Source organism: Myxocyprinus asiaticus, chromosome 13 (assembly GCF_019703515.2).
Source record: "Myxocyprinus asiaticus isolate MX2 ecotype Aquarium Trade chromosome 13, UBuf_Myxa_2, whole genome shotgun sequence".
Taxonomy (NCBI): Eukaryota; Metazoa; Chordata; class Actinopteri; order Cypriniformes; family Catostomidae; genus Myxocyprinus; species Myxocyprinus asiaticus.
Window position 1 is genome coordinate 32,915,524 of NC_059356.1, and position 25,319 is coordinate 32,940,842.

General features: G+C 36.6%; 2 protein-coding genes and 1 pseudogene across 8 annotated transcripts in view; 1 reads left to right on the top strand and 2 right to left on the bottom strand.

The window, feature by feature from the left end:
• Nucleotides 1-1,648: 1,648 nt before the first annotated feature.
• LOC127450971 (pentraxin-4-like) lies at nt 1,649-3,943 on the bottom strand (annotated as a pseudogene).
• Nucleotides 3,944-11,421: 7,478 nt separating this feature from the next.
• Nucleotides 11,422-18,209, top strand: si:ch211-157c3.4 (Lipopolysaccharide-induced tumor necrosis factor-alpha factor homolog-like). Its single transcript, XM_051713922.1, has 5 exons — nt 11,422-11,532; nt 14,014-14,079; nt 14,247-14,348; nt 15,769-15,943; nt 16,028-18,209. Exons 2-5 carry the CDS (start codon nt 14,034-14,036, stop codon nt 16,143-16,145), a joined length of 441 nt encoding a protein of 146 aa, XP_051569882.1. The 5' UTR covers nt 11,422-11,532; nt 14,014-14,033; the 3' UTR covers nt 16,146-18,209.
• Nucleotides 18,210-18,505: 296 nt separating this feature from the next.
• usp7 (ubiquitin specific peptidase 7 (herpes virus-associated)) overlaps nt 18,506-25,319 on the bottom strand; it is a 33,346-nt gene continuing 26,532 nt past the window's right edge. For all 7 annotated transcript variants that reach the window (XM_051713829.1, XM_051713831.1, XM_051713827.1 and 4 more), the window contains 6 exons: nt 23,040-23,140; nt 22,667-22,766; nt 22,392-22,511; nt 22,224-22,295; nt 20,060-20,150; nt 18,506-19,936 (listed from right to left, as the gene is read on the bottom strand). In XM_051713829.1, the coding sequence (XP_051569789.1) occupies nt 19,830-19,936; nt 20,060-20,150; nt 22,224-22,295; nt 22,392-22,511; nt 22,667-22,766; nt 23,040-23,140 (591 nt within the window). In that variant the 3' untranslated portion in view covers nt 18,506-19,829. The remainder of the gene's footprint in view (nt 19,937-20,059; nt 20,151-22,223; nt 22,296-22,391; nt 22,512-22,666; nt 22,767-23,039; nt 23,141-25,319) is intronic.

The window sequence follows — 25,319 nt, forward strand, 5'->3', positions numbered from 1 at the left end:
TCTCAGGCTGGTCCAGCTAATGTATATACACATTCTCGAGTCACCTGACTGGCTCTTTTACTTTTAAGTCGGGACTTCCTTTTTTACACCTGCCATATTGGGCGTTTCTGATTTCTCCCATTCGTTGTAATAAAAGTGGTCCATCTTGGACTAAATAGTCTCTGCCTGGAGACAATGATGGGCGGCTGGTTTGGGAACCGTTCAGACACAACTTGCGCTAAAATAAGAGTCTAGAGTAACTAGTGCAACTATAACAGAATGCAAGTGTCTCGAGAAGTGCTTTTAAAACTTGCCTTTTTTCTTTTTCTTTTTTTTTTTTTTTACCTGACACAGTGTCTAAAAAATGCTTATGCGTGAAATGCTGAAAAAACAGGGAGAAATGACGCAATGGCCAAAGACGTTCATCTATGGCATGTTCACGCAGAAAAACAACTGAAAAAAAGCGCAGACAGACAAAAAGTCATCAGTGTTAGGCCCCTTGTAGTGGTTTAAATGAAAAAATGCTCATATCTTAACACTTATCTCATAATACTGTGTATCATATTTCAGAGGAGTCTTGGTCATATTAAAGGGATAGTGCACCCAAAAATGAAAATTCTCTCATCATTTACTCACCCTCATGCCATCCCAGATGTGTATGACTTTCTTTCATTTGCAGAACACAAATGAAGATTTTTAGAAGAATTTCTCAGCTCTGTAGGTCCATACAATGCAAGTGAATGGGTGCCAAACTTTTAAAGCTCCAAAATCCACAAAAGGGCAACATTAAAGTACTCCATATGACTCCAGTGGTTTATTCCATATCTTAAAAAGCTATGTGATAGGTGTGGAAGAGAAGCTTCAAAATGTTGGCACCCATTCACTTCCATTGTGAGGGCCAACAGAGCTGAAATATTCTTTTAAAAATCTTAATTTGTGTTCTGCAGAAGAAAGAAAGTCAAACACATGTGGGATGCCAGGAGGGTGAGTGAATGATGAGAGAATTTACATTTTTGGGTGAGCTATTCCTTTAAAGCTGCTGTAAGCGATTTCTGCGCCACTAGTGGCACTAAATGGAATCGCAAAAATAATGTCTGTTTCCACACAGAACCCCTCCTCTTCCATTCTTGGGAAAACCGTTAGTCCCACCCCAAACTCAAGCCATTAACAGAGAACCACCTCCAAGTTTTCTGATTGGCTAACATGCGAGGGCCACTGTCAGATACATGTTTGGTCTTTACACAGCTTTGGGCTGTCACAAAGACAAGTGTTTTTTTTCTCAGCACACCTATTTCAGTGATACCTGTTGGGTAGTAGGGACATTTTATGTGTGGTATTAAAAAAAAAAAAGATGTATCTTTACAATCATGCAAATAATACTGTTCATTAAAATAAATACAATACACTTTTTTTCTGTTAGTCCCTGGGAGAAGTTTTATATCACAAAGTGAAATATGCAGTTGTGTTGTTGTCTGACAAAATGTGTGTATGTAAAAGTATCTGTTTATTTCAGACAAAGTTTTAGTTGAAATCAAAAGTCAAGAAATCAAATATGATCCATGACTTAATATTTTCTTTAGGGAAAAAATAAATAAATACAAATACAATGTATAATACAGGCTTGTTAATGTTTAATGTTTTATTCAGTATTGCTGACTTATTCTACACTTTACAGTTGTTTTTTTAAAGGTTTGTCCCACATGCAGTGTTCCAGTAAATCATAGGTTAGATTTTGCACAGAGCCAAACAGCTGGTCTACATCAACCAGGTTGAGCACTGCTCCTCGTGGCACCCCTCTGCCAGTGGCCAGGCCTGACACCTCCCCAGGGCTCAGGGTCCGAGTCCACATTGCAAATCCAGCCGGTCTGCCAATAAATGTTTAAGCTTTGTCAAAACCCCCTCCAAGAGAGTTCTGCTCCTGCCCCAGGACCGCAGAACCCCCTGGAGGAATCTCATAACCCTTCTGGAACTGGGATCCAGTAGAGTTGGTGGTCTGAATAATATCAAAACTTGCCTTCAATTGAGGACCAACAGAGGATATTTTCTACAAACTGTTTCACAATCTGCTGGATCTCCAATCACAAAGTCCATAGTGCCTAGTATTCGTGAATTCTGGCCATAGATAACTAGCATATTGTCATTGTTCTCTGTGGTATAGTAAAGAATTGTACCAACATACTTTGCATCTACTTTCAGCCAAGCGCAGATAGAAAGTTCATGAATCCCAGTTAGGAAACTCCTCTGGAAGGTGACATAGTTTTCAGTGGAAACAGATGGGAACAGCAGCATCAAGCCCACATTGCATACTTGAAGAATGAGATATAATCATTATTAGACATTTTATGACATAAAGCCTTGAATTTTGTAGTCTGACTTTTGTCTTTTCACTTAAATTGTAACTTTAGGTCTGACAGATACAAATGCCTAGTGAGCAAAATTTTATATGAGTAACTGTTTTATTAGTCTACTACTATGATGTTTTGTTTTGTTTTTGTTTTTCAAACTGTTGATGAGGGTACAATTTAATTTAAATTTCATTTTCAGATAGTTTTAATTCTATTTTCACACATGGAAAAAACGTTTCTCCATTCTCAACAACTTGCATTGGTTGGGCAACCAGATAGTCCTGCCCTAACTCATACTACTTAGCCAGTGTTGCTATGTTAGATGCAACGCGATCTCATGAGAAGTCGTACATATTTTATAAGTTGGCTAAATGGTATGATGTTGTACGGTGTTGTTTGTATGAATTGGTCACGTGCAAATGCCCGGATGTGTAATGCGGTATCAAGGACATGCTTATTAATATTATGCCCTTACCCAAACTCCTCACCTAAACCTAACCAATCAGTAGAGTGTGTAAACATGATATAATAGCTGTTGTGTGTGACAGTAGTAAGAAACAGTAGAGTATTAGATGGAAACGATGTCGTGCGATGTGATTGGCGTAGTGAAAGTCAGATGAATTCATACAAGGTAAATCGTACGATAACACATGAATTAGCCAAATTTAGAGAAATCATACGAATCCTTATGATTTCGCCGTGAGAGTGTGTTGGTCAGACTAGTCAGGACGCTCAAAGAAACAGAGCAATGTTTGATAACGCTACATAGCGACAGTGTGCACACCTTTGTGAGTTTAGAGGTTCTTATAGTCATGGATCATATTTAAATTCTTGACTTTTGATTTCAACTACTTTGGAGTCATGGAGTCAATTTTCAGATAATCTGAGATATTCACATACAGTATGCCATCACGTATACCAACTTGAACCTGATGCCTCAGAGATTTCAAAGAGCCAGTGTGACGTTGTTGTTTCTGTATCTCATGGATCAGGTCGGACAACACTTTTCTCTGCTTTTAGATTTTTCTGTGGTTGAGATTATGTAGATTTGTTTTTATCCAGGATTTTTAGGGAATTCAGGTTGCGCTCTGTTGTATACGGTGGCCCAGGGGTGCACAACACAACAAAATTAGCAAAGCAAATAAAATCTGAAAACACAAGGGATAAAAAAAAGGGCACAATGATATTAAGCCACAACACAATGGAAATAAGCCACAACACAACAGAGAAGCAACAACACAATGGAAATAAACCACAACACATCAAAATTAAGCTACAGCACAATGAAATTAAGCCACAACACAATGGAAAAAAGCCACAACACAACAGAAAAGTCAGAACACAATGAAAATAGCTTATTTACATTGTGTTGTGGCCTTTCTGTTATGTTGTGGCTTAATTTAGTTGTGCTGTAGTTTATTTCCATTGTGTTTTTAACTTTTTTTGCTTTGCTAATTTTGTTGTGTTGTGCACCCGTAGGCCACCGTAGTTGTCGATATGAAGAAGCGGAGCTTCCTGTAAATTCTCTCAAAGTACTGGCTCAAAACTTGGAATCAAGTGTCTAAACTGTTGTAAATGTTGTAGTTTTCAGCAGTGATCTGGAGATGTTTGTGGATCATCTATTGAAATATCTTGAACTAGGATTGCAACAATCAGACATTACAGATAAAGGGAAACTTAAAGCATAACATGTTGATTAACTTTTTTTATCAACATAAAAATGTTAGGATAACATTTATATTAATGTATAAGGGAAAGTACTGTATATCCTCTTACATTTGTAAAAAAAAAAAAAAAAAAAAAAAACTTCTTGATTTTACGATCTCTTGAGAAATGAATTTTTATAAGTACAAATATTCTCTATTAATATGGTCATAAAAACAGCAATAATTGTAAAATAATGATCAAAATGCTTTTTAAAATAGTTTTAGAATGATGGAGTTTAGGATGTCAACTTCCCAAAAGTAAAGTCAACTAACCAAATCTGAAATCATGAAACTAACATTATACTAACTAAATCAGTAGAGAGTATTCTAAAATCGATTTTTAAAGTGCTAAAAGTAAAGATGAAACGTTCAAACATATAACAAACCTGCTGATTCAACCTCCTAAGTCTTTGGAATATAGGTTTTTGTGGTCCTGCATCCTGGACAAGCAATTATAAATATTTGCCAATTTACTGGCAAAGGCAAATGTTACTTCGCACCCTCAACTTGTTATCTTCAATAATGAAATTAAGTGAAAAGTTTAATTGGAAAAAAAAATGTTTTGCATGAATTGAATGATCTTAACCTGGCATGGACTCCACAATTTTGTGGAAAACCTGATGATCCATGTTATACTAGCATGACCTGAGAATGTTTTGAAAAGCATCTTGTGTGTTTCAATGGAAAACTGACTTTTTGTACAAAAACATGGTCACAAAATTGATTAGCCACTTAGAAATGGTGCAGAATCTTAAATATTAATTTATTATTTTTTTTATTATTATTTCTCGAAACCCTAAAATTTTTTGTTTATTTCCAGGTTTAAATATATATCCTAGGTTTTTTTAAATATGGTCTCAGACTTTTGGACCCCACTGTATGTGCCAAAAGTATAGGTTCAACTCCCCCTACAGTTAATAGGTGGTACACTTGCTTAGCAATGGGCGATTTGCACTTTACACCACAGTTATGCAGTCATGGATCATGTTTCAGGTTTTGATTATGCAGTCTTTGTTCAACCAACACCCACAACAGTCTGGGAACATTACCTATTCGCACTGGTTATTATTGCTTAGGCACTAAATTTGAAGTTGACACATAGTTGAAGATCATAATTTAGCACCAGGATCTATTTAATCTCAGATATTCACATACAGATTTGAAATCAATTCTTTAAATTCAGCTCAGTTAATAATTATAAATGAGAAATTTGCTTCTATGTCAGGGTACTGGAACTATCTGGAATAGCAACATGTTGACGTCCTGTGTGATCATGTTGATATTGTAACATGAGATAATAAACAAAAGTAATACTATACCATGAAACACATGTAATACTAAAGGTCAGACGAATGGACAGAATGGTTATCTATTTAAACTGTGGTTATTAAAAGTTAAATCCTCCCTTTTGTTGGTGGTGTTTGAAAGTGGTTGTATTGTCAATGTTTTTTTTTTTTTTGTTTTGTTTTTTTTTTGTTAAGAAGAAAAGGCAAATATTTGAAAGAAGAGAATTGGAATTGGGGCATGTGTGGTTTCCTTTTCCAGCTCAGGATTCTTCTGTGTGGTTTTGTTTAAAATTTTCATTCTTATTATTATTTACAATAAGGAAAGTACAGTTACCCATTTAACATGAGAAAATGTTTGTGATCACAGGGACAGTCCTCTTGAACAATCTGGAGTAGCTTTGTCCATGACCTGGTGGAGGGGGGGGTGCGGTTAATGGATTGTGTAATGCTTGCATACTTCAGTCTGTTCTATTTGTTCTTCTTTCCTTAAGACTTGTTTCTTAGTTTCAACCCTCCCTACAGGGCAACTTCTTCTTATGTGGTTTAAACATCTTCATGCCTGATGACTCCCAAATTCTGTACAAGCAATTCCCTGTATCTCCTGAATCCTTGGGAAGTGATCTATTCCTTAAAGAAGTCATTTTTACCATTCATCAGATGCAGAAAGCTTTTTGAGTTTCCTAATTTTCTGTCCTCATTCTGTCTAGTTTCTTAAAATATTTTTACGAAGGCTTGATTAATAATATCTTGAAAATCCAGTTTGGTGTGCAATGACTTGCTGACTTTCCTTGATAATGCAAAACAATGATTTATTGTCTGCTAAAGTATGTTAACTTAGCGATTTCAAATCATCCCTTCTTGAGTTACTACAGCAATAGTTCTGTGTAATGACTGACAGTTACTATAGCTAACACATACTACACCTGAGTATCTGGCAAATTCCACCACTAGCATAGCCGGTTTAGCTAGTTTTTATTTTTGAATAATGCATTTATAGAAGTTTTAAAAAGCAAATGAATCCATACTGCCTATAAAATAAACTTTAAACATGATTTTCTCAGGTGACCTCAGACTTTCTCACTGTACATTAAAAAAAAAGCTCAGTTTCATGGTGACATGTACAAATAACCAGACATCTCGACCTTCCAGGAGACATCCAACTGAAAGAGTTCCAAGCAGAATATCAACGGTATCACAGATTACTGTTAAGGCCAGCCTTATAATCGAAAGAAAGTTTGCAACCTTTACATGGAATGTAGAACAGAAAAAATGTAGTGACAGCAGGTGGAATGTTGCAGGACGAGCTGGACCGCAATGTCAAAGGAATGTCACACAAAGAGACACAGCTGAGATGCCGAGCCTACTCTCATGATATCAGCAACACAGACTCCTTCACACCCTGCCACACCCACAGAGCGAATGAACCCTTCTGAAGTCACAAACCCAGCCCAAACCCTCCAAAATGGCTCACATCCCTCACCCATTAACCTTAACCAGTTCATAGCTCTAAGCCTTTGTTTGAAAGATAGAGACCTGTGTGTAAGAGAGTTTGCTGATGTGATGATGGCATACATGATTCCTTCTATACTCCCTGACAGACTCTATTGCAACAAAGATATAGGCCTAAGGTTAGACCTAGAGCTTAATCTAAAAGATCTGAAAGAGTTCCTGTAATTTGAAAAATTTCAAACAAACAAACAAACAAACAAACAAACAAAAAGCTTGCTGGAAGCTAGAAAGGAAGATACAATGGGGTCCAAATTTTTAAAACCACATTTAACATTTAAAATAAACGGAACCTGCACTGAACAGAAAGTTCTAAGATTCACACAAGATGTTTTTTGGAACATTCTCAAATTATGTTGGGCTAACATGCATCATCAAGTCTCAACAAACTTGTAGAGTCCATGTCAGCTCGAATGCAGGCTGTCATTAAAGCAAAAGATGAACATACTAAAAAAAACTAAGAACTTTTGAAATTCATGTCAATTCAACTTTTTACTCAAACTGTTATGCTAATAATATGATTTGTAATGAAAAACAAATAATACATTGGAAAAATGCTCAGAAGTATTTTCACCTACTTTAAATGATCTTTAAAGGAATATTCCGTGATCAATACAAGTTAAGCTCAATCGACAGCATTTGTGGCATAATGTTAATTACTACAAAAATACATTTTGACTTGTCCCTACTTTTCTTAAAAATAAATCAATCAATCAAAAATTACAGTGAAGCACTTACAATGGAAGTGAATGGGGCCTAGATTTCTAGATGGTTTAAAAGCAGAAATGTGAAGCTTATAATTTAATAAAAGCATTTACATTAATACTTTTGTTAAAACTTGTGTTATTTGAGCTGTAAAGTTGTTTAAACTGTCATTTTTGTAGGATAACAGGGTATACAGTGTTACATCATGCATGGCAACAAAGTTGTAAAACTGGATATAACTTATAGTAAGCGATTATATCAAACTGAATTCAGGTTGATATGCATATTGTTTACATCTTGTGGCTATACTTTTGAAACAATGAGTATTTTATCGTTCAAAAATTGGCCCCATTCACTTCCATTGTAAGTGCCACACTGTAACCCAGATTTTTGCTTTTGTTTTTAAGAAAAGGATACATTTTTGTGGTAATCAATATTATGCCACAAATGCTGGCAATTGAGCTTAACTTATGTTGAACCCAGAATATTCCTTCAAGGCAAAGTAATAAAATACTTTGATTTAGTTCTGATTACAGTTTTTCTATCTGCTCTGTGCAATTTCACATTATAGCTCAGCAGGGGTGTTGCTAGACTTCAGTGACATCTGGAGCTTAGCCCACAGGGCATATTAAAATATAAAAATAAGAAGAATTCTTCCTTCCATGACTTAAAAAATGACCAACTTACCTTTTAAATAACAATTACTGCTTATATTAAACGCACAACACTGACACCTGTTCAGAACTTTATATGAGCAAACGTTAGGCACACAATAAATGTATCAAACATGTTTTTAATTTAAATTGCCGATCAAAGTGAAAATTACAACTTGTCGGCTCATTTCCTCATTGCGCAGAAACTAATGCTAACAATAAAATCTAAGTAACTGAACAATTTAAATATGCAATTGTTTATCATAATATTTTGAGAATAAAAATTACGAGAAGAAAGTCAAAGCATTATGAGATTAAAGTCGTAATATTTTGAGAATAAATCGAAAGGAAAGTATTATGGTGGACAACTGCAAAGTGGAGCATCTGGGTCTTTACATACAACACCACTAATCAGGGAGATAACTTGGCTATGCAACCAAGATGAATTTGTGGGAAAAATTTGGTGAGCTCTCTGTTCATAAATGAGGTGTGCATTAGTACAGGAATTTTCAACATGTGGGCACCTGTCAAGGGAGGTGCGAGATATAGGCTCGCACTCAACTGAAGCGAAAAATAATTGGAACTGTTGTGAATTATATAAAGTCCATATCAAGATATTGTATGTGGTAACATCCCCTCAGTTACAGTATTGTTTAGAGAGGAAAACCCAACAGCAATGGCGAGCGGGACTGGTCGAATCTGTCTGGTTCTTTCTCCTGAATAAATTACATTTCCTACATAATTGCTGCAGAGTCCGGATACTAATAACTCTGTGCTGATGAGCCAGAAGACCAAGAATTTCTTTATTGCTAAACTAAAGTAGGCTTATGATTTAACCACATCCTCCATATCAATCTCTTGCATTAATGAAGCTGCTGGCTCGGCATCCGTTCTATCATCCTGATGATGATGCTCTGTTTAGCCTAATATTGAGATTTTTCTTCCGTTAATATACTACTTGATTCTCACAATGCTACAACTTCATTCTAATCATTTTTACTTCTCAAAATATTATGACTCTAATCTCAAAATGCTATGACTTTTTTCTAATAACTTTGACTTTATTCACATACGATATGTAATATCATAATGCTACTATTTTATTGTCAAACTATTACAACTTTAATCTCATAATGCTTTATTATCAAAATCTTTTTTTTTCTTTTTTTTTTTTTACGTGGCAAAAAAACGCCATCATAGGATCACAGATTAAAGTTAAAAACAACTTAAAACGCATCTCGAAACACCTGCGTTGGGTTTCACGTTTCCAGGTTGTTTTTAACAAAGCAAAGTTTCAAGGCTTGATAAACAGTAAGTTGTTTTCCCCTTTGCTTTGGTGTGCAGACTTAAGTACAATAATTAGACAAGTTCAATGCCATTTGATTTTAAACCATTTAAAAACCAAGGCACTACAAAGAGGCTATTTAAATGCAGCAGTGTAACTCCTCGCACATGACATGGAAATGTGAACCAGCACGGGCAGAGCACATATACAGGCAGTGACAGTTTGATCATTATTTGTTTGAATTTAATGTGTGATTTGTAATTTTTTTATACCAGGGGTCCGTTGAATGCTTGATTTTGATTGGTTCACGGACGTTCTAAGGTGTGCAATTATTTTTCAAGTAAACACATGGCTATAAAGTAGTTCCAGGTCTTGGCCGCATAACGGTTCCAAATCACTTCGCCAAATTATTTCAGTTATTTCAAAGAGCCCTACAGGCTACCAAAACAAAATAACCATATAAACAAACTCATTGGTTAAAGTAAATCGGTTAAGAACGTCAAACAATGTCTAAAATATCCTACATATATTTCAATTTCGGTTAAAAAGAGCCCTCGCGCTCCCTCGTCTCCCCTGCACTTATACACGCTTGCGCGCGCATACGACAAATAGAGCTGCACCCCCGCGACTTGATCAATACAACAATTTCTACTGTCCGATATACATTTTAATGTTTTGATATATTTCACCCTAATCAGCCTCACATAGCTGTAGTGGAAAACACCTTGCTACCCCCCCGCCCCGCTTACACACATACACACATACACACACACACACACACACACACACACACACAGAGAAAAGCAGTGCAAGCCTCCGTTGCTAGTTCTAAAGTGACGTTTTCTAATTGTCAACGAAGGCTCTGACTGTATCAAAGCAAGACGCTGAATATGTGGCGGAAGAAAGTAGTTCCACTCACAAGAGTGTTTTACAGACGAAAACCAGAAAATGTCTTGAGATAAAACCCTGAATGATGTCTTAAGGTGTGGTAACCGTGGTATAAGCGGAATAATTGACTCCGGCCTGTTGAATTGTTTAAAAATAATGCACACCCGAGGTGCAAGATTACGAGGGACACCATGGGTGAGCATTATTTTTAAACAATTCAATGGGCCGGAGTCAATTATTCCTTACAAAAACTTTGTATTGTGCTATTTAGGCTTATAGCTCACTGTTCTGCTAGTTTGAGTTGCATTTGAGGTAATTCCATTGCAATAAACATTCTTTATTCCAGCGTAGCCTACTGACTCCCGACTAAACCTGAATAACCGAACAAGATGACTGGTGCATGCATTAAAATCTACTTGGTGTGTGGATTGTTAAAATCAAATGAAGATTAGAAAGGAGGCTTATAGATTATGTGTTTAGAAATATGGCTTGCGTAATAAAACCTCAGTGTCTCTGATACAGAAAAGCTGGACCCCTATGAGAGAAAATAGAAAGCTCCTACTCCAGGTGTTCGTAACACGTCTGATGAACTTGAGCACGAACAGCAGGTAAAAGTCAAAGTGTGAACTGTCAATTAATGCAAGTTGGGCTCACTGATCGGAATTAATTTACATTTGAAGCCAGAATTGCAGCCTGCCTTGTTGCTTTTGTACCCTGATGTAATGAACATTAAGCCTTACCCTTTTTTTTTCTCATCACAATAAAACATTCGGGGCTATTAACAAAACAAAAGATCCGGGGCTTCAGCCCTATCAGCCAGAGTCTAGCTACGCTGCTGTATCTCAGTAAATCACTGGATTTTCATCAGTTGGAAATACTAGGTGTGAAAACAAAACCTGATACTACAGTAAAACTGGATGATTTTTCAGTGCATTCAGAAGTATGTTTGCAAACATGAACCACAGCCTCAATACCTGCATCAAAACTGGTTAGAGTCATTTCAGTGAAAGAGATGTGAATAAAGCCTTCTTCCTCTTTCTGTCACAAGGACATTCATACCAGATGAGAGAATATGTTAATGCATTCTTAGGGGTGGAGTAGCACAGTGACTATGAAAAGTTTGGAAACTCTCTACAAACTGATTCAGCCAAACCAACAGCAACAGCCACAATAGGACAGGTATGATTGCTCTCTTTACAACAAACTATCTGTGGAGTTTTTAAGTGCTTCTGGATTTAGATGCATCATTTAGCTAAATGATAATAGAAGTAGGTAGAAGTAGAAGAAGATAATAGAAGAAGTAGATTTGGGTTATTTAATGAGAAAACTGAACATGGTTTTTTTTAAATACTGATGGGTGAAATCAGTGTTTAGATCATAAGTGTAAGTGAGGGTTGTGCAGTCATTGTGATGTGTTGTGGTCCTTGTGCAGGCAGATTGCAGCATTACTGTACTCTTTGGGTAATCAGAAAAAGTTCTGTTCCGATACAGATTAAGATGCTTTATTTTGTGTCTAAATATTACGCTTTGCGATGGTTAAATGGCAAGAGTGATAATGCATCATTTAATGAATAAAAAAGGAAAATAGCAGGACAGCGAATGTTTTTAACAAAATGAATGGACTAACCTTTCGACTCTCTGTGCTTTGCCTCAATTATAAAGTAAAATAGCTGCTGTATTTGGACTGTTTGAGGTTTTCAGGTCACACCCCAAAAAACATACTCCAAATACCCCAATAATGTATTTACACTATACAAATCAGTGGCATTATTGTCATTATGTTCTTATACACAGATAAGGGTTTTATTTTTTAGCTTCCAAAATACTTTTGGATTGTAATATACAAATGCTATACTCCATCTAAATCTATATTAAACAGCATTTTGCCAATTCTATTCTGAGTATTATCCAATATAATGTAGTTTTTGAAAACTTTATAAATTGAGAGACTACTTGGAATATTTTTACTTTTAAAAATGCATGCAAAAAAGTCACAATGCAATTCAAAACTGTGAAAAAGTAAGTGAAATTATAACCAGTCACATCACCTAAGATATACACTTTCCTTTATTCATATTAATTCTAACCTAAAAGCTTGATGTTGATGAAAAGAAAAAAAGTTTATGGAAATGTTATGCATCAACTACCCATTTATTGTAAATGTGTGTGTTGATCTGATATATTTGGATAGAGAGGTTCAGGGTAAACTAGTGAAATCCAAAAATCTTGTTTAGATATGCAGACAATCTAACTCATAAGAAGATGTTACCTCAGAGTAAAGCTCTGGCACAATTATTAACCATAAATAACAATTTTGGACAAGGCTATGCCCAAGTGAGTAAGTTTCTTTGTTTACACTCTTTACACATGTAGACAAAGATTTATGATATAGCTGTAAAACAGTCACTTTAAAGGAATAGTTTACTCAAATAAATAAATAATAATAATAAAAAAAGAAAATACAATGAAAGTGTTTGGTGATTGAGGCGAACACTCTGCCTAACATCTCCTTTTGTGTTCAACCAAAGAAAAAAAATGCATACAGGTTTGGGACAACATGAGTGAATGATAATAGAGTGTACAGTATACGTCAAACATGTTGCAGAGCAACATTCCTCTTCTGTATTTTGGGTTGATGTCTGTATCAGTCAGTAACTGGGCTTGAAAATGTTTTGCTTTTGTGTTATATAAGGCTGTGCTGTATCGGCATGGGAATGCATGTCGCATGATATGATTGTGTTTTATATGTTCTTTAGCAAAACAAGTCTGGAAAAGGTAGTTACAGGCTGTTGCTTATCCAGTATTAAGAAAAAAACAAGTGTTCAGGGTATTTTCTTTGAGAAAGATTAGAAAAGGTGCATGAGTCTTCTGCCCTCAGGCTCAAAGGCATTGCTTATCAGGTGAATCTGCTCTGCCCATTTCAGCATCTTCACTGAGAAAACCAGATGGTGTTCTGATGTTCTTACTTTTGTTTTACAATACAGACAAAACATGAATAGTTCACCCGAAATTGATAATTGACTCACCCTTACGTTGTTCCAAACCCGTATGTATTTCTGTCTTCCATGAAACACAAAAGAAGATGTCACGCAGAATGTTAGCCTCTTTCACCAATTACTTTCACTGCATGGAAAAAAGATGCCATCACAATTAATTTTCGTTGAATCTTTTTTCCATGTGTTCCACAGAAGAAAGTCATAAAGGTTTGAAACAACATGAGGATGAGTAAATGATGACAGAAATTTCTGTAGCACTTTATAATAAGGTTACAGTTGTTAACATTAGTAAATGCATTAGGTATCTTGAACTTACAATGAACAATATATATATTATAATGTTAACAAATGGAACCTTATTTTAAAGTGCTGCCAAAATGTCCTTTTGGGTGAACTATCCCTTTACTACATAATTAAACTTATTATATCTTGTATATTCTAATTATTCACACTCAACATGTAACTTCACATTCCATTTGTCATTTTATCACTATAAAAAAAATTCCAGCCCAAGATGATGGTTTTTTCTTGAAGCACTTCATTAAGACACTCAAATGATGTAAACAGTCTGTAAAGTGGCATTAGGTGGTAATAAAAATGTCTAAAGGAGGTAAATGGTGGACAGAGCAAAGACATTGTCTAATTATTTTACTTTTCCCACCAGTTTAAACCCAGCCAAAGAGAATGAGTTCTGACAGAACCAGAAACCCACCTCCCTATATCATACCAAGTAAGTCGCTGACTCATCCGTTGAGTATGGATGACTCATACAAAGTGATTAAGACTAAAGAATTCCAAAACATCAGTGTGCATGATTGACGCAAATGTGTAATCTTAAAATAAGTATGAGGACCAATATTTATTTTGTATCTGTTTCTTTTGTCTTGGAATCAACAGTAGAGAACAAGGGTGACAACGTCAAGGTCTACCATGTGCACACACCGTTCACCCCACAAAGCTCCACCATCGGTAATACGCAAATGGAATCAGCCAGACCTGGTGAGTTTGTTACCAGCCAAATATCTGGGGGAAATTGTTGGTTGTAAAGTGCTTTAAAATGTTTTTTAAAGACCTCATGAAATTGATGAACACAATTTTCATTCGTGTTGATGTAGTTCCTATTGAAACAGGGAGTTTGGAAGGGAAAAATCTCGAAGAATTTGTCAATTTTTTAATTTGATTGGACAAAAATTGGTGTAGTGCAGGATGAGTCATCAATATTTTTTTGTCTGTTTTCCAGGAAGATAAAGACTGTACATTTTAAATGCATATAAAGGCTTTTATCAACTTTTAGGAGTATAAAAGCATATAGGGCTTCAAATATAAAATACACAGACTAAAAGTCACAAAACTCAAATTTAGATTTTATGGGGTGTTTAAGAACGTCTTGTACTGTATTCAGGGTTGGGGAGTAACGAAATACATGTAACAGGATTACGTATTTAAAATACAAAATATAAGTAACTGTATTCCACTACAGTTACAATTTAAATCATTGTTATTTAGAATACAGCTACATTCAAAAAGTATTTTGATTACTAAAGAGATTACTTTGCATTTTATTGTCATTTGTTTCATTTAATATTTAGTCCTTTCAGATGGAAAACATGTATACATATAAATGATGCGATCCAAAGTGCATTTGAACAGCGGTGAAACACTTTCTTATGATGTGTTACATTCATATGAGCAGACAGAGAAGTTTGAAGTAAGTTTGGAGCAGAAGAAATCGAAATAAACCTTGTGTAAATTGTCAGCTCTAGGCTAAGCTAAAATGCTATTTCTAGCCATTTTACATGCACATGTTACCAGGCACGATCATATTTTTTTTTTATCAAGAAAATTCACATTGGATCATAATTTCTTTTTTCTAGTAAGACCTTTGATATTAGGGCAAAAATCATATTCTTGATAATAATTTTTGTATAGTTTTCCTGTAAAAATATAAAAAAATTTTTTAAAACAAGATCAATTTGATTTATCTTGTTTTAGAAACAACACTGCATAAGATATTTAGGTTTTTCAGATGATGTATTTTTTACATGTGTATTTCGTCTTACTGTACTGGCAGAGTTTTTATAGATCAAAACAAGTGAAAAAATCTAACAATGCTGAAGAAGTAATCCAAAGTATTTAGAATACGTTACTGACTTTGAGTAATCTAACGGAATACGTTACAAATTACATTTTACAGCATGTATTCTGTAATCTGTAGTGGAATACATTTCAAAAGTAACCCTCTCAACCCTGACTGTATTTGAACATTGCTGCCTTGCTGGCGTGGTATTGGCCTAATTTGCAAGATGATTTTAAATCTCAACAGGATTTCATTGTTTAATAAATACTTCATTCATTAATAATAAATCATATAAAAAATAAACCTTTGATTGATCCTGACATACTTTTTTTATTCTTGTAGTTCAAGTCCCGTCAACTGATGCCAAGAACAAATATGTCGGCTATGATTCATACGAGCTGGGTCGCAGTCCGGGAATGGCCACCTGCACTGCCTGCCAACAGCAAGTCTTAACCAATGTCACCTACAAAGTGGGATATTACGCTTGGTTGATGTGCTTACTTTTCATCCTGTGCGGGTAAGAGTCCATTTGAATTTGCACACAAAAAATCAAACCATGTGTTTACAAGCCAAATCAATGTGAATTTCTTCCCTTTTCCAGGTTTGTTTTATTCTGCTGTCTGATTCCATTCTTTGTCAAGTTTTTCAAAGACGTCTACCACACATGCCCAAAATGCAATAAGATCATCCATATTGAAAAGAAGCGATGTTGCTCATGATTCCAACCCTACTTCACTCTCTCACGGATTTGTGTGGCTGAGGGGGTCACATTGTTTACCTACTGACCTGGTGGAGCAGCACACAATATGAAGGACACTTTCAGATCATAAGGGATGTCATCTAGTAAAAACTTTTGCAACCTTTGTAATTGAAAACCATTTAGCTGTGCAACTGATTTAGTTTCTTTCTGTAACCCATTTTACATTCACGAAATGAATATGAATACTCAGGGTTTTGATTGTTTCTAGATTTTTTCTATTTATTGGTAAAGGCCTCAGGGTTAGGGGTTAAGAGTGGTTAAGGTGTCCGTCCACCTTTGTGACAATAACAAAAACAAGAAACTTTGCTTGCACAAGACAGTGTCTTTGATAATTACCACATCCACTGGAATAAAATTTCATGTCCTGAGATGTCCCATTAGACATATTGGCCTATATCAGGACTGGCCATTGATAATTCTGCATAACGTTTTTTTTTTTCGTCATTGAAAACGATGTTGACGAGGTCAAACAGACATACAGTCCATTCAATTGGATATTCAATCTAAATGTCAAAAGTCATGTCTAATTATCACAACCAGTGTTTTCTGGAGTTTTTCATCTACCAAAATATTTTTAGTATGGTGTATTTTTGGTTTTGTCAGCTGAACATTCGACAAGGTATTTAAAAGTACAACCCATTGCACAGACAGAACTTCTGTCTCTCACATCCTCGTTTTCAATCACCAAAAAATAATTATGGTGTCTACCCTAAACCTTAAAGGGGTCATGACATGCCTTTTATTATTTTAATATGTTCCTTGAAGTTCACTTATAACATTAGAAAAGTTTTTTGCCTAAAAAAAGTATATATATTTGTAAAACATGATTATTTTCCACCTTCATTTTGACCCTCTGTCAGAAGTTCTCTGTTTTGGTGCTGTTTCTCCATTAAGACTTGAAAGTAAACGCCCACTGTTATGATTGGCTCTCTGTTCTTGACTGACCTGCTCTCTCCTTGCCATCTCACTGCTAAACACTACTGGCGGGGTTACGGAAGTGAGAAGGGGTGCATTCAGATACCTAGTTCAGTAGTCAGGGCACTGATCAGGAAGTCAGCCATTTTTAGGGCTGTCTTGATCGCAAAATCATTCCAGTGCCCTGAAACATGAACACCCTTCCCAGTACCCAAATTCGTGTCACAATATACCAATTCACGACACAGGGAGCTAGGGAGCTGATTGAGACAAAGGGAAGGTAAAGTAGGCCTTGATGTGTTGTGGTGGAGGCGGTCAAATGCAAATGGCTACCACAGTGTGACATCACAATGTGAATATGTAGAGTCGTCGTCGTTTTGACAGCTTGGTTTCAACAAATGCTGTTTATGCAGGGAGGAAGTTTTTAATTCTGAAACTTACAGTATAGTTTTATAGTACAATGACCTCTTAAATGTCAAAAGATTAAGGAAAATTTGATTCCTCGTGTCATGACCCCTTTACAGGTGCACTCACTAATTCTTTTTGTTAATATTGCGCTGGTTATCATAACATGGACTTACACTGATATCTAGTGGTGTATATGTAGCACAAGTTTTCAATTACCCATGGCTTTGTACAAATGCTCTATTTGCAGGCAGCCATGATTCATGTAGTCCGTGAACTAGTGTTCAATAACATAGGGGTTAATGAAATAAAGCGAATAATATCCGGCTGGTCATTTGACAAATCTGCCCCCATGTGGCGACCCACTCCATGTAATTTAAAACAGGCTATATTGGTCTACAGATACGACTTGAGTCATCTCACGTGGGTATACATAATCTTAAAAAATTTTCAGAAGTACTTATGTAAAATTTTTCTAATGTGGGGGGGGGAGACATCTCAGAGAGCACCTTTACGTTAAATAACAGTGGAAATCACATTGTCAAAGCTTACCTTCCATACTGCTCAATATATTTGCCAACATAAAGTATTACTCAATTCTTCACTTCTGTAACAATTCTCTCTGAATCTTTTATCAGCAATGTGCATAACATTCATTTAAATAGAGCTGTTGTAATAATAAAAAGACTGTGCAATACCTAAATGAGAGCCCAGTAGTGTTTGTATACATATTACAATGTACTGTAAGCCGTAGTTTACCCAAAAATGAAAATTCCTTCAGTTATTTATATGCATTACTTTCTTCTGTGGAAACGGCTTACAGCCTGTCACCTTTCACTTTTATTGCCATCTTCCACCCTCCTGTAGTATTATGGCTTTGGAAAAACATTGAGTAATAGGGTGAACTACTTCAATTGATATGACTCAAGATCAGCGTTACAATTTCAGAGCCTTCTCATTTGAGTCTTGTAGGCCACAATTCTCCATAGACCATGGCTGTAGCTTTTATAGAAAATTTTATTCAACATACATTTTCCAGCAAAAAGGCAATATACAGGAAGAGTTGTCGTACACTGCTGCTACACGGAGGAATTAGGACTGGGGAAAAAAAAATCAAAAAGAAAGACGTGATCTGCAGGTCATCTTTGTACTGCACTTAAACCAGACAAACTGTTGCAATTAGTTAAGGAAAAAAAAAAATAAAGACCAAATGAAACTGCCAGGATCCAAAATAAAACTACACACAATGAATATGAACATCTGAACTGATCTGTACCCAACAAATCTGTGTTTTCCATTTTACATGTTCATTTGTTAAATATACAATTTAAATGGTTTTTACAAAGCCAACTATGCACTAGAGCATTCCTTCTGTGCTTAAACAAAAAAACGTTGGTATTGGTTCATTAATGCTGGTTTCTCTCTGTCCTGAACCAGTCTACTATGTCTGCAGCCTCATGCCAACAAACATTACAATGAATCTGGAGCCGTCAGTACACGACCCCTCCCTCCCTATCAGAACAATCCCACAGCAACTGACAGAGGAGCTGAAGCAGGGACTAAAAATTCATAGGGAAAAAAAAAACAAAAAAGAGGGAGAAACCCAAAGGGATATGCAAATCAAACTCCAACCAAAGATTACATTTAACAGTGCCGAGAAATGTGAAACCTCTGATATTAAGTGCCAACGTGCAAGATGAAGTACAGACAATTTAATTTTCATTTATTTTTAAAACGGATGCTGTGGCTCTTTATTTTATTATACAGGATTTTCCAGAAAAGACAAACTGAATTTCTCCAACCAAACTAAGTGAGAAAGAATCGTGTAAACATGACAATTGACTAGTTGCACTAAGGGACCAGAAAATGAGACAATCGTGTCAGGGCAACTAGCAAAAGCCTCAGCCATATGCAGCGATTTTTGCTGAAGGATGGAGATATCCTTTTCATCTTCTGCAAAAATTACAAAACTCCTCTGTCCCCATCTCTTCCACCTCACAATGCAGCAGCTATCTTGCCGTAACGATTCTTTTAAAAACGAAATTAAAAAGGAAAAAAACTAAAAAAATCAAAACAAAAAAGCCTAGGACATACTGTTTCCCCCTTGTTAAAATTCAATTCATTCTTCCAGACAAATAGGCAGTCAATAGTAACAGAAGCCAAATCGAACAGCCTCAAAAAGGAAAATGGGAGCATCAGCAGTCACTCCATTTGCTGAAGACTTCATACATAGTGCCTGTGTACCCAGACAGCAGGTGTTAAAAGTGGTGCACACAAGAGGTTTGGTTAAAGTCTTTAGTATGGTCAGTTAGAGCAGGGCTCGTCAGTTGTGAATCTTGATAGCTTTTTCCAGGTACGTGTAGCGACCTCTCTTTGGAGCTTTGTTGAAGTGGTCGAGCCCTAACCAAGGCCTCGGGTGAGACATGTTTCCTGAGGGGCGAGTAAAAAAAGGTGTTAATGCTAGCCCAAAGATGACTTCTCATCTTACCAAATATCTCCCCTGCTTTTATGTTAAAGGGAGAGATTTAAGATGCAAAAAGAGGGGTAAAATACCTGGCTGTGGCTCAAAGTCTTTCAGATTCACCTCGTAGTCTTCCTCGTTGATATATTGATGCCGGCCCATCATTACTATTGCAAACTTGAACTACAGGGAAAAACGTGAATCAACATGAACCAACAGACAGTGGGTCTCATAAATGTTACTACACATTTTGAAAAATGACTTCCCATGACCTTACCAGTTGGTTTGGGAGTACTGGATAAGGATTTTTTTTTTAAACTTAAGATTTAAATGAATTCAATAACTAATCATTCAGACCATTCTGACAGACTCAAAAGAATGATTTGCCCACAGTTATAGCTTTCAAGTTTTGGTATACTCAAGCAAAATCTCAAGATTACGTATTTTAGGAGCAGAGAGTAACACATTCAGTAAAGAAATTTCCTTGACCTTTTATGAAATTATTTTCAAATGACTTTTCCAGGCCTGAAATTTTTTTTTTTAATTTCCTGATATTTCTAGGTTTCCATTACTGTGGGAACCCAGTCTCATTCACTAACTGTGTGTTTGTATATATATTTGTGTGTGAAACCTGTCTGAATGTTGTCAATAAGAGTACACATTTTTATACATCTAGGATAAAAATGAAAACCAATTCAAGTCACATGTACGCAAAAATAAATATATAATTATTAGTGATGCACTGAAATGAAAACTTCTGGACACACTGGGCCGAAAACCAAAACAGAGAAAGACTATTTAAAATTAGCCTTAGTTTAGAATAATTGAACAAATTCTAAATGTTATTATTTGAGATGCACTGAAACCACTTTTTCTTTAACTCCACATTTACATATAGAGTAGACAGAGAAGAAATACATAATAGGTGTGAAGCCTCTTAAGAAAAGCAAGTATTGACGCTGACTACCACCCCTGGAGATGCGAGTTCGAATCCAGGGTGGGCTGAGTGACTCCAGCCAGGTCTCCTTAGCAACCAAATAGACCCTGGTTGCTAGGGAGGGTAGAGTCACATGGGGTAACCTCCTCGTGGTCGCGATTAGTGGTTCTCGCTCTCAATGGGGCGCGTGGTAAGTTGTGCGTGGATCGCGGAGAGTAGCATGAGCCTCCACATGCAGAGTCTCCGTGGCGTCATGCACAACGAGCCACGTGATAAGATGCACGGTGTGGTGGTCTCAGAAGCAACTAAGACTTGTCCTCTGCCACCCGGATTGAGGTAACCACGCCACCACGAGGACGTACTAAGTAGTGGGAATTGGGCATTCCAAATTGAGAGAAAAGGCGATTAAATTTTTTAAAAACACTGTATTAACCACGAACATTTTCAATTACACGATCGTTTGGAGTGAAACTGGAGCACTTTGCATTCACTATCGAACTTTATACTTGTTCGTTTATATTTTCATTGGAGTTTGGTATCAGAGCTCTTGAGAAATGCTTCACGCACTCTTCCGGACAGGAGCTGGTTGACCACTGCAGTGTGGCTCAGTGATGCTCGGACTCAGAGTTCAACTGAATGACACACAAAAGCGCCGTTCATGGCATTTATACAGTATATTCCCTTCATATTCCTATATTTTGGGCATTAAAATGTGATTGGAATTTGAATGCTCAATAAATTGCGGTTATCGTAAATAACCACGGTTAGATCAAACAACCACAGTCAGATGTTTATTTAATAATAGCAACAGGCCTAACCATGACAGACAATAACACAATAATTGCATCCCTAATAAAGTCTTATTTCAGAGAAATACAAGTTATGTGAGCTCTGGGATGGTTTTCCATTAATCACGTGTAGATTCAGCTGATCACGTGTAATCTACACCTATATAAAAGGTTGTGTTTCAACTGGTTTTAAGGTGGCACACTTGGCTTTACTCTAAGCTCTTGCTGTGCATGCCATCAGATGAGATCACATCTTTAGAGAGCATAAGGAAATATTTGCAGTGTGACAAATGGCTGTACAGGTGAGGTTGAGAAAAGCCCTAAAATTGGAGACAGTAATTAACATAATATACACCCAAACTAACTGCAAGCGCTGGATTGCTCATTTAGAATATGGATTTATCAAGATTAGAACAAGGCTAAGCACCTGTTTTCGCACCTATTGTGAATGCAGCAGATATTTCACACAACAAGAACATTCGTACACAACTATTATTGAAGATCCACTGTGTGATTTCAAATTCATCTTACCTTCTCAAACTCTTTCTCCTGAATGTCAAGCATGCTCTGAATTCTCTTCATCACTTCTCTGAAAGGTTCCCCCTGCCACAACAAAAGCACACACACACACATTACAAGACACACTCATATCAAACCAATGACAGCCATCCATTTACACGTACTCAAACTAATGCAAACCTGACGAATCTTGAGCAAAAAGGGAATTCCGAATGTCCCGAAGACTTCCTTGTGGAAATGTGCAACTGGAATCAGCATTTCATTCTCCTTGTCCAAGTCCACCTGATCGAGAGGGATTTCCTGCCATGGAAGACATTGAACTCTTTTTATGCAAACGGCATTCACAAAAGGAGGCACATCATGGATCCTAAATCATTTTAAGAGACTTTACTCAGGAATGGATCCATTGTGAATGGGGCTTTGAGGGTGACTGGCACAAATCAGTTCTCTCTTACCTCTATTCTGAATGTTCGACTGGCTGCCGGAGATAAACATTCTAGCAGTTCATCTTCTTGGTGAACCCCAATAATTTTGTAGCTGACAATTTCTAACAGCCTATGGCGAGGGCAGAGGAAGAGAAAATGAAAGGCTGATATCTACAAACAGTGAAAGGAGTGCCAAACATCATCAGGGTGTCAGTAGTGTCAGTTAGTTGTTAACGCAAGATTGACTGATATAACATTTTCTCTGGAAATCCACCTTCAGTTAGTCTTTAAGACAATTCTCAGCCAGTAGAAATACAATACAATTCTCATGGCTGCCTTTGAGCACGTATAAGGAAACAATATAGGCTTTCCATTATTCAGGACTTAAGTTAAGAAAACACACCTCAGCTTCTCTGAGCCTTTGTCAGAAAGCTCCACTGCCTTTTTACATTCTTCCAAAAGGTCTCGAACACAGCCATGCTTGTCAGGGTATAGTGTGATTTCCTGATGAGGGAGGGAAAGAGGAGGTTTTCAGGACAGTAGACAAGGCTAATGAAAGTGCAGATCATGGTTGAAACATATTGTGTAAATTAAAATATATATAAATAGGTAGCTTAAAGGTAATCCATAAGACTCCAGTGGTTTTATCCATGTCTTCTGAAACGATTCAATTGATTTGGGTGAGAACAGACTAGTGCTGGGCGATATATCGAATATTATTGATATAATCAACAATTTTGCTGACGATGTAAAATTGACCAATATCGTGAATATCGCGATGATTTTAAATGTGCTTTCATTTGGCCATTAAGTTTCATAAAGAGCACATCAGTAGACTAATTTCACGATCCTTCAAGGCTGCATAATTATTAAAAATATCGAGTTGGTCATATGTGATTATTAATCCACAAAAGGCTGGGATTTAAAGACAGATAAACATGGTCTGTGTGTGATTCTAAACAAACCGATGACACGCTGATCTGTGTGCACGCGCATGGCACCGATCTCAGATCAGTTCACGTGCATTGTAAAAACAAAGTAATGCAGTTTCAAGCATTCGCGCAATTCCAAACATTAGTAACCGTTACAAGTTATTATACAAATTTACAAACATGGCACCGTATAACAGAAAAGGAGGAGATTACAGCATTTCAGGAAATGTGGAACATTGTAAACTGTCAAATACACATTGCCTTTTCGGTGTTGAAATAAAAGCTCTGTGTGAAGTTGAAGTAAATACGACAGCACTTTTGGTGTCAAAATAAAAGCCCCAGGTGAAGGTAAAGTAAACAGGACAGAAATATATTACTTGTATATTGCAAATCTAGTAATCAGAATAATTATGATAATTCAGCATTACATTATAATTATAAACCTGACGTGTTTCTATTACAGTGGTGTCAGTGAGCTTCATTGATGGAATCATGAACTCTGAAATGTACTGAGAAATTATTGATGCAAACTTGCAGAAATCAGTGAAGAAATTAGTTAAGACACAGAAATGGCTCTTTCAACAAGATAACGATCCAAAGCATACCAGCCGCCTACTGAAAGAATACTAAGAAAATTAAGGTCCTGGAATGGCCCTCCCAGAGCCCTGACCAAAACCTATAGAGCACCTATGGAATGCAATTGAGAAAATGTCAGATTTTCGAAGTTCTATTGTGGATGAACAGAAAGCTTTGGTGGCTGAAACCTGGATGAAGGAATTTTCATCACAGCTTTTACAGAAACTTGTTGATTCTATGCCCAGATGTTGTCAAGAAGTTCTACGGACAAATGGATTGCAAACTAAAACACTTGAACTTGTAATCTTTAATGAAGCCATTATCAAGTGTCCAAATAACTTTGTCTTTATTTTAAACCATATATCTGTTGTTTTTTTAATTTAAAACATAAGCTTCTTTTTGTTAAATGTTCTGCTTGAAGTATGCTTGTTATCTTTTTTTTTTATACAACAAATGCAACTTGGTTTGATGTTTTGTTTTCAAAAGCAAAGGAATCTGTGCATTTTTACATTCAGCTTAAGTGTCCAAATACTTTTTGGGGCCACCGTGTATATAACAAAAAAAAAAAAAACACACACACACACACACACACACACACACACACACACACACACATATATATATATATATAAACTAAAAAAAAAAAAAAAAGTCCTCACTTTAAACTGCTTTTATTTTCAGGAAACTTAACGTGTAAATATTTGGTTCAAAATTAAAAGTAACAGTCAGTATCTGGTGTGGCCACCAGCTGCATTAAGTACTGCAGTGCATCTCCTCCTCATGGACTGCACCAGATTTGCCAGTTCTTGCTGTGAGATGTTACCCCACTGTTCCACCAAGGCATTTGCAAGTTCCCGGACATTTCTGGGGGGAATGACCCTATCCCTCACCCTCCGATCCAACAGGTCCCAGCTCAATGGGATTGAGATCCGGGCTCTTCACTGGCCATGGCAGAACACTGACATTCCTGTCTTGCAGGAAATCATGCACAGAACAAGCAGTATGTCATGCTGGAGGGTCATATCAGGATGAGCCTGCAGGAAGGGTACCACATGAGGGAGGATGTCTCCCTGTAACACGCAGCGTTGAGATTGCCTGCAATGACAACGAGCTCAGTCCGATGATGGTGTGACACACTGCCCCAAACCATGACGGACCCTCCACCTCCAAATCGA